The sequence below is a fragment of the Phocoena phocoena genome, chromosome 20 (genome assembly GCF_963924675.1).
Source record: "Phocoena phocoena chromosome 20, mPhoPho1.1, whole genome shotgun sequence".
Taxonomy (NCBI): domain Eukaryota; kingdom Metazoa; phylum Chordata; class Mammalia; order Artiodactyla; family Phocoenidae; genus Phocoena; species Phocoena phocoena.
In genome coordinates, this window is record NC_089238.1 from 4,685,508 (window position 1) to 4,699,438 (window position 13,931).

Consider the following 13,931-nt stretch of genomic DNA (forward strand, 5'->3'; position numbering starts at 1 on the left):
CAGATACAGTGGAAGACCAGCTACCTTGTCTATCCCCTGAGAAGTTCTCCCAAAACTATAAAATGTGGAGGAAACCAAATAGGTCCTGGGGTCAGAACTATAGGGGACTTAGCTCTGATATGTATTAACTGAAAACCAAGAGATGAAGGGGAAAGAGGGCTTTCCATCCCTCTCAGACCAAGACATCAAAATGGTAGGAGGGGCCAGATAGTAGAGTGTTATAGGTCATGATAAAGCCTCTGCTTTGCCTTTGAATGAGCTGGAGTGCCATAGCAGAGTGCGAGTTTCAACTTGTATATATCTGAGTAACACAGTGATAAGGATGCTTGTGCAGGGTTAAATTTCCTTTGAGAACTCATATGAAATGGACTTTTATTTTCCCATGGTTCTTTCCCATTTGAGGAGAACTTCTCAAAGAATATATAATGAAGAAGCTTGCTCTGTGCCCATCTGAGCTCTCATTTAAGTTCACATCTAAATATATTCTGACCAGGAATTCCCTGTCAGTCCAGTGGTTAGGACTCTGTGCTTTCACTGCCCAGGGCCTGGGTTCAACCCCTGGTCGGGGAACTAAGATCCCACAAGCAGCATGGTGAGGCCAAAAAAAATAACAACAGTAATACATCCTGACCTCTCTGTATTTTTCCGTATTTTCACTTCACTTCCCACAGATCAGGGCTCTTCCTCTTGTTCCATAGTGAAAATACTGTTCACCTCAAAAGAGATTTCAATTTATAAAAAAAAACCCAACATGATAATGCTATACACAGTTTCTTTCACTGTGAATAATTTTTTTGGCTCAGCCATGCTCAGTACAGTTATGTATCAGTACCACATTCCTTTTCATGGCTGAGTAATATTCCACTGCATGAGTAAACCACAGGTTATTCACTCATCCCTTGGTGGACATTTGGGTTATAATCACCTTTTGTCTATTACTAACACTGCTGCTGGAACTTTCTTTTTCTTTTTTTTGATTAATTAATTTTTGGCTGCATTGGGTCTTTGTTGCTGGGCACGGGCTTTCTTTAGTTGTGGCAAGCAGGGGCTACTCTTCATTGCGGTGCGCAGACTTCTCATTGCGGTCGTTTCTCTTTGTTGTGGAGCACAGGCCCTAGGCACACAGGCTTCAGTAGCTCAGGCTCGCAGGCTCTAGAGCGCAGGCTCAGTAGTTGCGGCGCACAGGCTTAGTCGCTCCGCGGCATGTGGGATCTTCCCGGACCAGGGCTTGAACCCGTGTCCCCTGCACTGGCAGGCGGATTCTCAACCACTGTGCCACCAGGGAAGTCCCATGCTGCTGGAACATTCATGCAGAAGTATATGTTTGAATTATCTGTTCTCAATTCTTTTTGGTATTTATCTAGCAGTGGAATCACTAGGTCACATGGTTCTGTTTTCCACTTTACCAGCAACTTACCAGGATTCTAACTTCTCTACATCTTTACCAAAACTTGTTATTCTGTTTTATTATAGTCATCATATCAGGTGTGAAATTATATCTCATGGTAGTTTTGATTTTGCATTTTATTAATGACTAATTTCATTGAACATCTGTTTGCTTCTTGGTTACTTCTCTATCTTCTGTGAAGAAAGGTCTATTAAAGTCCTTTGCTTATTTTATAATTAAGTTCTTTGTATTTTGGTTCTTGACATATAGGAGTTCTTCATATATTCTAGATAATAGACACCAGATATGTGATTTGGAAATACTTCCTCCCACTTGGTAGATTATGTTTTCAGTTATGTGACAGTGTCCTTCAGTGTACAAATATTATTAATTTTGGTGAAGCTCAACTTATCTATTTTGTCTATCTTTTGCTTTCAGTGTCTTATCTAAAAACAAAATCCACTGTCAGTTCACATCATGAAGATTTATCCCTATGCTTTCACTTAAGGGTATTATAGTTTTACCTGTTATGCTTAGTCTTTGATTCATTTTGAATTGACTGATTTATATGGTGAGAGGCACAGGTCCAATTTCATTCTCTTTCACATGGATATTCAGTTGTCCCAGTACAACTGGAGAGACTACTTTTTAAGAGACAACTTTTTTTGCTTGAATGTTTCTGGCACCGTGTGAAAAAGGAATAGGCTATAGACATATGCGTTTATTTGTGGACTCTTAGTCTATCATTTTGATCTATATTATTCTTCTCAAGCTGGAACCACAGTTTTGTTTATCCATGGTTTGCAGTAAGGTTTGATGTTGGGAGTGTAAGTCCTCCAACTTTACTCTTTTTCACACTTATTTTGGGTATTTGGGGTCCATACTAATTCAAAATGAATTTAAGGGTCAGGTTCTCACTTGTAAAGAAAAGGCTGCTGGGATTTTGACATGGATTGCTGTCAATCCTTATAACACTTTGGTGAGTACTGCCATCTTAACTACTCTAATTCTTACAATCAACAAAGGATATCTTGACATTTATTTAAATTTTCCTTCAATTCTTTAAGCAATACTTTTAGTTTTCATTGTACAAATCTTCCAGTTCCTTGGTTAAATTCTTATTCTTTTTGATGGTCTTGTAAATGGAATTGTTTCACTTACTTTCAATGTTTATTGCTAGTGTACAGAAATACTACTGAATATTGGATATTGATACTGTATTCTGTAACCTCAGTGAATTTGTTTATTATCACTAATGGTCTTTTTAAGGATTGTTCAGATGTTTTTACATATAAGAGCATGTTTTCTGTGAATATAGTTTGACTTCTTTTTTAATTTTGACTTTTCTTTCTTTCTTTTTTTGGGTCTAATTTATCTGGCTAGATATTCAGTAAAATGTTGACATATAGTGCCAAAATACGTCCCCACACTTGCTTCTTCCTGATTACATGGGAAAGCTTTCCATCTTTTACAATGAGTATGATGTTAACTGTGAGATTTTAATAAATATCCTTTTTAAGACCAAAGATAATCCCTTCTATTCCTAGTTTTGAGTACACTGTTTTTGTTATACGGAGTGTTCTGTATATTTCTCTTAGGTCTACAGTGTTTGCTTGGTTTACAGTTTTGCTCAGTCCTTTATTTCCTTATTGAGCTCCTGTCTGGTTATTAAAAGGAGAGTATTGAGGGAACTCCCTGGTGGTACAGTGGTTAAGAATCTGCCTGCCAATGCAGGGGACATGGGTTCAATCCCTGGTTTGGGAAGATCCCACATGCCGTGGAGCAACTAAACCCATGCAACCACAACTACTGAGCCTGCACTCTAGAGCCCATGAGCCACAACTACTGAGCCTGTGTGCCACAACTACTGAGCCTGCATGCCACAACTACTGAAGCCCACCTGCCCTAGGGCCCGTATGCTGCAGCTACTGAGCCTGCAGGCTGCAACTACTGAAGCCCATGTGCCTAGAGCCCATGCTTCGCAGCAAGTGAAGCCACCGCAATGAGAAGCCCGTACACCGCAATGAAGAGTAGCCCCTGCTCGCCAAAACTAGAGAAAGCCCACGTGCAGCAACGAAGACCCAACACAGCCAAAAAAAAAAAGTTTAAAAGGAGAGTATTTTGAGGTCTCCAACTATTATAGTTGAACTGTCTATCTCTCCTCAAATTTTGCTTCAAAAAATGTGGGGATTTGTACTTATATATATATTGTTTACAGTTGTTTCATCTTCTTGATGAATTGACTCTTTTATGTATATAAATAAATATACGTTACATGTACCTTATATATATGTATATACATATATATAATTTTATATATATATACATATATATAATTTTATATATATATATGTATATATTCTTGAACTTCTTTGGTAACAATTTTATGACTTAAAGTTTATTTAATCTGACATTAGTGTAGCTAAGATTGGTAACTATTTCCACAATGTTTTTTCCTATCCTTTCACTTTCAACCTATTTGAGTATCTTAAAGCAAGCATTCTGTAGAAAGATACAGTAGAATCATTTTATAAAAATTCTTGCAATCATTGACTTTTAATGAAGAGTTTGATCTACTTATATTAAAAGTACCCAATAAACAAGGGAGGAATTACTTTTGCTATTTAGCTATTTGCTTTCTGTATGTCCAATATTTTCTCGGTCTTGTAATTCCTCGTTTCCTTCTTTGTGTATGTCTGTACATGCATAACATTTTGATTCCCTTCATATTCACATTTCTGTATATGTTAAAATTATTTTCTTAGTGGTCACCCTGCAGATTATATATTTTATATATATATCCTGTCTCCCTTTATATTGTTATTGTCAAAAATTACTTCTTTATACATTTTGCATTCAATAACAGATTTATGATTGTTTACATATTTGCCTTTTAATTCAGGTTAAAAAATGAGTTATAAACCAAAAAATACAGTAATACTGCTTTTTATATACACCTATGTAGTTATATTACCACTGTTCTTTATTTGTTCCTGTGCCTTTGAGGTACTGCTAGTAGCCCTTCATTTTGGCCTCAAGAATTCCATTTAGTGTTTCATATAGTATAAGTCTGTCAGTGTGAACTTCCTCAGCTTTTGTTTATCTAGGAGTCTCTAAATTTCATTATCAATTTTAAAGCACAGTTTGCCTGATAATGAATTTTTTTTAATCTTTCGAAATTTAAATATATCATCAGATTCCTTCCTGGCCTCCACAGTTTCTGAGAAAGAGGCTGTTAATTTTATGAAGCATCTTTGTACATGAGAAATCATTTCTGTCTTGCTACTCTCTACATTCTTTTTTTGTATTTTAACAATTGACTAGGTGTCTTGCCCAAGCTCTCTATGAATTTATCATACTTGGAGTTCGTTGACTTTCTTGGATTTGCAGGTTCACATTTTTAATAAATTTGTGAGGTTTTTCAGCTCTTATTTCTTCAGATATTATTTCTGCCCTTTCCTGTTTTTCCTTTCCTTCTAGGACTCCTATTATGTGTATACTGGTATTCTTGGGAATGTCTCAAAAGTTTCTTAGTCTCTGTTCATGTTTCTTTTTACCACCATTCTTCTATTCAGAGTGGATAATTCCAATTAACCTATGTTCAGGTTCACTGATTCTTTATTCTGATTGTCAATCTGCTGTTGAAATCCTTTAGTGAATTCTCAATTTCAGTTGTGGTACTTTTCAGCTCTAGAATTTCTAATTGTCTTTATTGATATTTTCTGTTTCTTGAAACAGTTTTCTCCTACTTTCTTTTAGTTCTCTGTCCATGGTTCCCCTTAAGTCTCTGAGTACAATTAAGACAGTTGATTTAAAATCCTGTTTAGTAACTGTAGTATCTGTGCTTCCTTATGAACACCATCATTAACCCAGTAATCATGCTCAAGCTTCCCATTCTGGAGAAATTCTTAGAAATCTGTAGTAAAGATTTACTACAGATCATGCTCAGAAGCAGCCACTGTGGCTTTTTTTTTTAATAATAATAAATTTATTTACTTATTTGGCTGCATCAGGTCTTAGTTGCGGCACACGGACAACTGTTGTGGCATGCAGCCTCTCTAGTTGTGGCGGATGGGCTCTAGAGTGCACAGGCTCAGTAGTTGTGGTGCAGGGTCTCCGTTGCTCCACGGCATATGGGATCTTAGTTCCCCAACCAGGGATCAAACCTGCGTCCCCTGCATTGGAAGGTGGATTCTTAACCACTGGACCACCAGGGAAGTCCCGGCCTTTTCTTATAACAGTAAAAACTGTAAAGGACCCATTTCTTCATTAAGAGAATGCTCCACTGAGGATACAAAAAAGAAAGTCATCTCTATGTCTGTTCATGAAAACAAGTCTAAGATACATGGTATGTAGATATTAAAATTTGAAGAATAAAATACCATAACAAAATATTTCGTAAAGAATATTTTCTAAAACCACATTTCCATATGTAAATGTACTGCTGTAAGACCTGCACTGAGAATGAACAGTGGTTTCTGATGGAGACAGTAAGTGATGGTGTTAAGATGTGACAGGGAAGGGGATATTCTATTTCTTAGTCTCTAAACTGCATCGCTGTGTGAAGCTGAATTACAAAACTGTACCTATGAAGTGTTTAAAACAAAAAAATATAACACTGAACAACAAGCAGTAGAATCATAATTTGGCTCCAGTCTATCTGATGACAGAAATTTGCGCTCCTATGTCTTGGCTAAATTATAACCATCTTTATCTAAAACACATGCTGGGACTTCCCTGGTGGTTCAGTGGGTAGTAAGACTCCACGCTCCCAATGCAGGGGACCCAGGTTCAATCCCTGGCTGGAGAACTAGATCCCACATGCATGCCGCAACTAAAAAAGATCCCGCATGCTGCAACCAAAGATCCCGCATGCTGGAACGAAGACCTGGCACAGCCTAAATAAATAAATAAATAAATCTTTTTAAATAAATAAATAAACAAATAAAACACATGCTGCATGAGAGTCCCTACATGAACAGGAGGGTCTCTGTAAGATGAACGTGCTGTGAATAATTTTTTAAACCCTTATTCTTAGATAACACCCTATTATTTATTTCTGTTTCTTAACTTCCCATTCTACTTTACAATACTGGTATTTTAGAGTGAAAAACACTGATTCACTCCTTTTATTTCAAAGGCACTTATAAAATCCGACAAAGCACGTTTCCCCATATCAGTCTTCCTTCCCAGACCTCCTCAGGTATCCGTGCACTGTAGTACATCACTTACACATGTAGTCGCTTTCATCCTGGGTTACGTGGATGGAGATGAAGGGGCACCCAGAAGGGTGCACTAAACAATCCTCACTGCTCTACATCACTGACACCACAGAGCCGACTCCCCATCTCCGATCCACGCCAGAGTATAAAACCTTTCACGATGACCACCTGAAAGGGGGCTCTGCCCAAGTTCCCCTTTCACTGGGTCACAGTGACATGGAATCTGCAGGGAGGTGACAGGAGACTGAGGGAAGGCCCTGTGTGTGAGTAAATATTTTAGACAGGAACCTTCAGAGACCAAGAAGCTCAGTGCATCCAAAACGTGTCATTTTAGGAAGGAGAGAACAGTCCACAAAGAATATGACTTTCACCTGGGAAAGGGCCATTCCTTCTCCTTTCTTTCCTCTTCCTCTGAGCTTCTTTCTCAGGTAGGATTATTCTGTGTGACAAAAACACGTTCTTAAATGCTTAGAATCAACATACCCCCCCCTCCCCGCGCCACAAGTATACACACAGGGAGAACCTTAATACGGGGGAGAGAAGGGCCATAGCAACAGGAGGGATGCAGACAAGTAACCTCCTGTAAGGAGCCCAGTCGGTGGGCCCGTCACCCACTTCTTCAGGAAGCCCTCCCTGCTGCTGCTGGAACGCCCACTGCGCTGCAACTGCGCCGTCCTCGTCCACTTGGCCCTCAGCCAGAGGCAAGTGCCTCGTCCCAGCCCCTGGCTCCTCCCGAGGAAGCCAGCATCCACTGACTGGCTGATGCAGGGTAGGATGCTTGTCCCATCCCACAACTGGGAGCAACTCCGAAGGGCCACCCCAGCTCCAGAGCTCCCTGCTGAAGCTATACTGAAGACTTCAGATTTCTGTCCTGAAGGCGATGGGAAACCCTAACAGGGTTTAATGCCAACAGATGACACAATTAAACTTAAGATTTACCCTAAAACCTGTAATCATACTTGTTTCTTCAACTTAGTGGCACAGTATCTATTCTTCCAGGGAACAATGTATCATCTTCAATTACTCCATCCTTTCCTCTTACCTACATCTAGTAAATCATCAAACGACACAGACTCTACCTTCTCAATAGGTTTCAAATTCATCCTTTCCTTTCCTATGACGCTTTCTACCACACACGCATCCTCACGTGTCACTCAGATAATTTCAAAGATCTGCGAAGCTTCCCTTGCCTGTGATTTCGTCTTCCTTCAACCCATAATCCACACACTTATGAGAGTTCACTATTTAAGATGCAACACTGACCTATTAGTATCTTGTTTCAGCCTCTCAATGACCTCTTCGTGTCAACAGGATCAAATCAAGCACCTGAGGAGAGACTATGTCGTGAGTCCCCTGGTGACAGGACCCCTGCTTTGCCTGCACTTCTTTCACTCTCTGCGTCACGCTCTGCATCCAAGCAACATTGCAGGATGCTACTATCCTCTTCTCCACCCTGACAATACACTTACTTTCTTTATTTCGGGATGCTGCTTCTCCTTCATTAGCTGTTGAATTAATATAAACTATTTAAATCCAACTTGGATAATAAAAATAAACTAAGATGAAATGGCTGTAAGAGCTGCCTCTCCTGATTCTTTCTCTTCCCCTAACGGCCCCATTTAGTCCCACCCAGAAGGAATCATTCACCTCTGCAGTTTACGCATGCTTCTGCTATTTCATTTAACAAGGTATGTTTTAAAATATTCACATATCTATTTTCCCTAAAAGAATGTAAGCTCTGTGTAACAGGGAACATGTTTTCCACTCTGGTAGCTTGCATTCGGTTCCACATGCTGGCAGCCACCTCCTGAGATCTCTTCTGAACATAATTTGAAAGCCCACCTTATGGTAACTGACTGACCCAGCTCCTCATCATTCGGTGGGGTCTGCTTATAGGCCATTTGAAACAAGGCGCTTGAGTGGGAAGACGATATCCTTTTTTCAAAATTGTATTTATTCATTTATTTGGCTGCGTCGGGTCTTAGTTGAGGCACGTGGGATCTTTTTAGTTGCGGCATGCAAAAGCTTTAGTTGCAGCATGTGGGATCTAGTTCCCTGACCAGGGATTGAACCCAGGCCCCCTGCACTGGCAGTGCGGGATCTTAGCCACTGGACCACCAGGGAACTCCCGAGACGATATCCTTAATCATGTAACACTCGATGAAAACATAATTATTAAGAAAGAAATATCTGTGTTTCAATGTCTTATTGGAAATAGGTTGTTGAGATTGAATGAGCAGAGGTATAACTGCAGAAGAAGTAAGCATACACCAGTTGGTAGATGTCATTGTGTTTACAGCAATATTATTTTATTATGAATATCATTTTATTACTTTCCTATTGGATGACTAGTGCTAAAATTTGTCTGTACACCAGAAGGTACAAGGACGCGGCTCCCAACACATCCACTGGTGCAACCTCGAGCACTATTTCAAAAGTGGATTTTATGCCAGCTGGGACTGGACCCAGGTCATTAAATATGAGGATATAGTAATACCTAAGGAGCTAGGGAAGTCCATACTGATGAGGTATTTTCTATCTTCAACAAGTAGCCTTCTTACCCCCTCAGTGTAATCAGAGAAGGAACTGTCCTCCATTTGACTGCATTACCTGCCCACTCATACTCTCAATACTGATTAGCGCGGACACACACAGCAACACATCCAACACTACATATTCCCACATGGTCTAATCTTTTCTTCATGATAACCTCTGCCTTCAGTAAAACATACTGTGTATTTTTTTATGACAAACATCATAAGCCAATAAGTATTGTTTCTTGAACCCAGTTACAGTGCTCCAGTGTTTATGTGAAGATTGTAATCAAGCAGTTCTTCAGAAAGTTGTCACAGGTCCTTTGGCCCGGTTCTGCTTTCTCATATAGGCATCCTACGTTGTCAAAGGTTCTTCCTAAAATTTGGCCCAAAGTCCAAAACAGAATATTCTATTGAAGAGATGAAGAAGCAACCATCTGTTTTTATGATATTGATATCGAATGTTGCATTTATATCAATGTATTCTTAAGTCACATTAGCTTTTTTCTATTTTTTTGAAGTATAATTGATGTACAGTACATGTTTCAAATATACTAAACAGTGATTTGACATCTGCATACACTATGAAACCATCACAAGTCTCAAAAAAAGAAAAAAGAAAAAAGATTTACCCCACGATTCACAGATAGAGAAAGAAGCTGATAGTCATGCCTCTTTCTCTGGGCTTATGCGCCTGCCTCTTTCTTAGTGGATTTCATTATTGTTGGAGGACTGGGACATGTTTCAAATTCTAATGATAACTGGGCACACATCCAAAAAACCTGCCAAATGCAAACACAAGACCAATTTTCAAAATCATTTCAGGGATCCCATTTGCTCAGACTCTGAAAACCTGGTCTGCTCTATCTTCTCCATGTTACAGGTGGCACATGAGACTCAGAGGGGAAGTAATTTTACCAAATTACCCTGAAGAAGTCTGAGTTGAGTGAGCAGAACTGAGTGTAAGTGGTGGCCTGGATAAGTTTAAATACAAAGAGTTTGTCCTAATTCCAGATTAACTTCCATATTCCTGGGCAAGAGAAGCTTCTCTTTCAGGGGTTTAATCAAACCCAAACATTTAATTCCTCCACTCCCCCAAAAAATAGAATAAAAAATACAAAATTATAAATAGTTATTACTCCAGGAAACCATGAAAGAGAGTCACTTGTAGAGATGAACTCTGAGCCGTCTCTTCATCATGAACACATGGGCTCTGAAATTCCACATCAATCCAGCCCATCCTGGGACATCCCTGGTGGTCCAGTAGTTAAGACCCCATGCTTCCACTGCAGGGGGTGCAGGTTCTATCCCTGGTCAGGGAACTAAGATCCCACACGCCGTGTGGTGTGGCCAAAAAATTAAAAACAAACAAAAAATCCAGCCCATCCTTCAACATCTGCACAGAAAGGACAAAGGGGATTAGAGGGGAGCATCTACTTAGCTGGAGCCTTCAGCTCAGAGCTCACTAATTTAGCAAATCACTTACGGGAAGAAAGCAGCTACTGAATGTTAAACTAGTTAAACTAGGTTTTGAATGTTAAAAGATTATCAACATCCTTAACCACACACATAGTGAAATACTGTAAAGTTATTTTCCAGACATCAAAGAATAGTTCCAAGTTAGGATAAAAAGCATATAAACCTCATAATCTAAACAATAAAATTTAGAGGGAAAACAATCTGGAAATTTAAAAAATATCCAGGGGGCTTCCCTGGTGGCGCAGTGGCTGAGAGTCCGCCTGCCGATGCAGGGGACACGGGTTCGTGCCCCGGTCCGGGAAGACCCCACATGCCGTGGAGCGGCTGCGCCCGTGAGCCATGGCCGCTGAGCCTGCGCATCCGGAGCCTGTGCTCCGCGACGGGAGAGGCCACAACAGTGAGAGGCCCGTGTACCGCAAAAAAAAAAAAAAAACATCCAGGGACCTCCCTGGTGGTCCAGTGGCTAACACTCCGTGCTCCCAATGCAGGGGGCCCGGGTTCGATCCCTGGTCAGCGAACTAGATCCCACATGCCGCAACTAAGAGTTTGTACACCACGACTAAAGATCCCACGTGCTGCAACTAAGACCAGACGCAGCCAAATAAATAAATATTTTAAAAAATATATCCAATGGGTTCTGAGATTAAGTTAAAACAAGTGTGAGGATACATCAAATTTAGAAAAGGATGGCATGAGCCACAGTAGAAAGGGGGAGAGGAAAATAGTACTGTTAATAATAGCCATTTTAAAAAGCACCATGTGGTGACAGAAATTCTTCCCCCAGTTTTTGAAAGCTAAGAGGAGGACCTGGAATTGACTAAGTCTCTGCCCCCTGGATCAACAGGGATTGTGAATGGAGTTACGATCTGATACAATAATTGGGAGCAAATCTGGGGGGCCACCCCATCTCCAGAGCTCCCTGCTGGAGCGATATTGAACAGTTTGTCCTGAGGGTGACGGGAAACCATAAAAGGATTTAATGGCAAGAGATGACACAATCAAACTTATGATTTACCCCTGATACAGAGAAAGACAAGCTGAGAAAAAGGTATGCCTCCATCTCTGGGCCTATGCCCCTGCCTCTTTTTTAAAGTGTTTTTTCATAATTGTTGGTAGACTGGAACATGTTTAAAATTTCAGTTATAACTGGGCAAACTGGTCTCCTCTATCTTCTCCATGTCACAGGTGGGTACACTGAGGCTCGGGGGGGAGAAATTTTACCAGGTTACCCTGAAGAAATCTGAGTTAGGTGAGCAGAACTCGGTAGAAGTGGCAGCCTGGATAGGTTTAGGTAGAAAGGGTTTGAATGTCCTAATTCCAGATTACCTTTCCTATTCCTGAGCAAGAGAAGCTTCTCTTTCATGGTTTAATCAAATTCAAACGTTTAATTCCTCTTTTCCAGAAAACGTTATAGTCAAAAAATATGAAATTACAGATAGTTATTCCTCCAGAAAAACAAGAAAGAGGGTCACCCGTGGACATGAGCCCTAACAATCTCTTCATCATGCACACATGGGTTCTGTGGGAACAAAGTTTCACATCAATCTAGAAAAGGCTGGAACCTGGGGCCCCTGACTACAGTGCCTGCACCTGGACAGATGTGTCCTGAACACAGAATACAAAGAAGCCATAAGGCACTAAAAATAACTGCACACATGCACAGCTTGGGCAAACAGCTTATAAACAATAAGAAACAAAAAGGCCAAAACCCAACCGCCACTTCTGAGGTGCTGAGAGCAAAACCACCACCCCCCATCAGGGGGCGAGCAAGGGCACCTGTTTCTCGTTCTCCCTCACTTGTGCTGCAGCACGAGTCCCAGTAAAGCTTTGCCTGAATTCTTCGTCTGGCCTGTTACCGATTTCTACTGATTAGAGTCCAAGAACCCAGGTCAGTAACAAGTCCAGCCTATCAGTTAACATCTGCACAGAAAGGACAAAGGGGACTTGGGGGGATAATCTACTTAGTTGGACACTTAAACTCAGCGCTCACTAATTGAGCAGATCACCTAAGGGAAGAAAGAAGCTACTGAGTACTAAACTAACTGGTTAAACTAGGTGATCAACACCCTTACCACATGCATAGTGAAGTTATCTACCACACATGAGAGAATAGTTCCAGTACACAATACAGCAGAAACCTCATAATCTGAACAATGAAATTTAGAGTGAAAGTAATTTGGACATTTAAAACATACCCAATCGCTTCTGAGATTAAAGGTAAAACAAGTGTGAGGATACATCAACTGTCATGACTCAATGAGCCATCAAAGAAAGGGGGTGATGGCAACAGTACTGAGGAGTGGGGGTGGGGAGGGGAGCCGGGAGTCACACAAAGGTTTGAGAAAGGGAGTCAGAGTAGGAAAACGTCGCTGCAGGAGGTCAGTGTCTCTGCGGACCGAAAGCAGGAAGTTGGGGCCGGCACCTGCCTCAGAGCGATTTAAACCGGAACCGGACCCACACTCCCAGGACCGAACAGTCTTCTGCCGACGCCGCGAGAGGTGAAAGGGGCGGACTCAGAGCGAGAGCGACGACCGCGTTCAGGGGGTTTTAACTTACCGGGAGACCCCCGAAACCGAGGTGTGGAGAAGCAGGGCCTGAAGATTGCAGAGCGCCGTTAGTTTCTCACCGAAAAACCGAGACTCACTCGCGAGAGAGCGCCCCTCGTTCTGCGTCTGCACCTCACTGCGCGTGCGCAAGGAGGCGGCTCGAGGGCGGGGCCCCTAAAGGGCGCGTCAAAAGACGTTCCGGTGGGTGGAAGCGGTGTTTGACGGCTGGGCGCAGCCTGTGGACGCCGGGTGTGGCCTTCGAACCCGCACATGGGAGATTCTGGTCTGTTCCTCTTCCCAACGGAGAGGTTCCGCTTCTCTACTTTGGATCCTTTGAACTGGTCTGGTGTCCTTTGGAGCCAGGCTAGGTACAGAAGCGGAGAGTTGAGAACGTTTTGCGAGCAAAGACGACGGTCCTCTGAGCAGCGAGGCGCTGAGAGCTCTGGGACCGGGGGAGGGGGTGGGGCTCGAGGTTGTGGGCGTGGCCTGATTCGGGAACTTCTGAGACCCCAGGCAGTTAATACGTTCTTATTAAGCGAAAGCCTGAGTTTTACAGTAGGTGATAGAAACTGGACTGTGACAGGAAAGGCAAAATTGTGCCTTGCGGAATGTGCCATTTTGCACTCACTTCCCTGCAGAGCATAATTTTCACTTCTGTTCGCCATTCACTTGGAGGCATCAAAAATCACTGAGGAAAATTTTCAACCCCAAACCTGGCATTGTCTGAGGGGCTCTGTTGGAGGCCGTGAGCAAGTAACTGGCT

At 41.6% G+C, this 13,931-nt stretch overlaps 1 protein-coding gene across 1 annotated transcript in view; it reads right to left on the reverse strand.

Annotated features, from left to right (window-relative positions):
- Positions 1–13,931, reverse strand: part of LOC136140943 (zinc finger protein 677-like) — a 44,355-nt gene that overhangs the window by 29,572 nt on the left and 852 nt on the right. Inside the window, 1 exon segment of the mRNA XM_065899080.1 lies at positions 13,179–13,342. Within this exon segment, the coding sequence (XP_065755152.1) occupies positions 13,179–13,342 (164 nt within the window).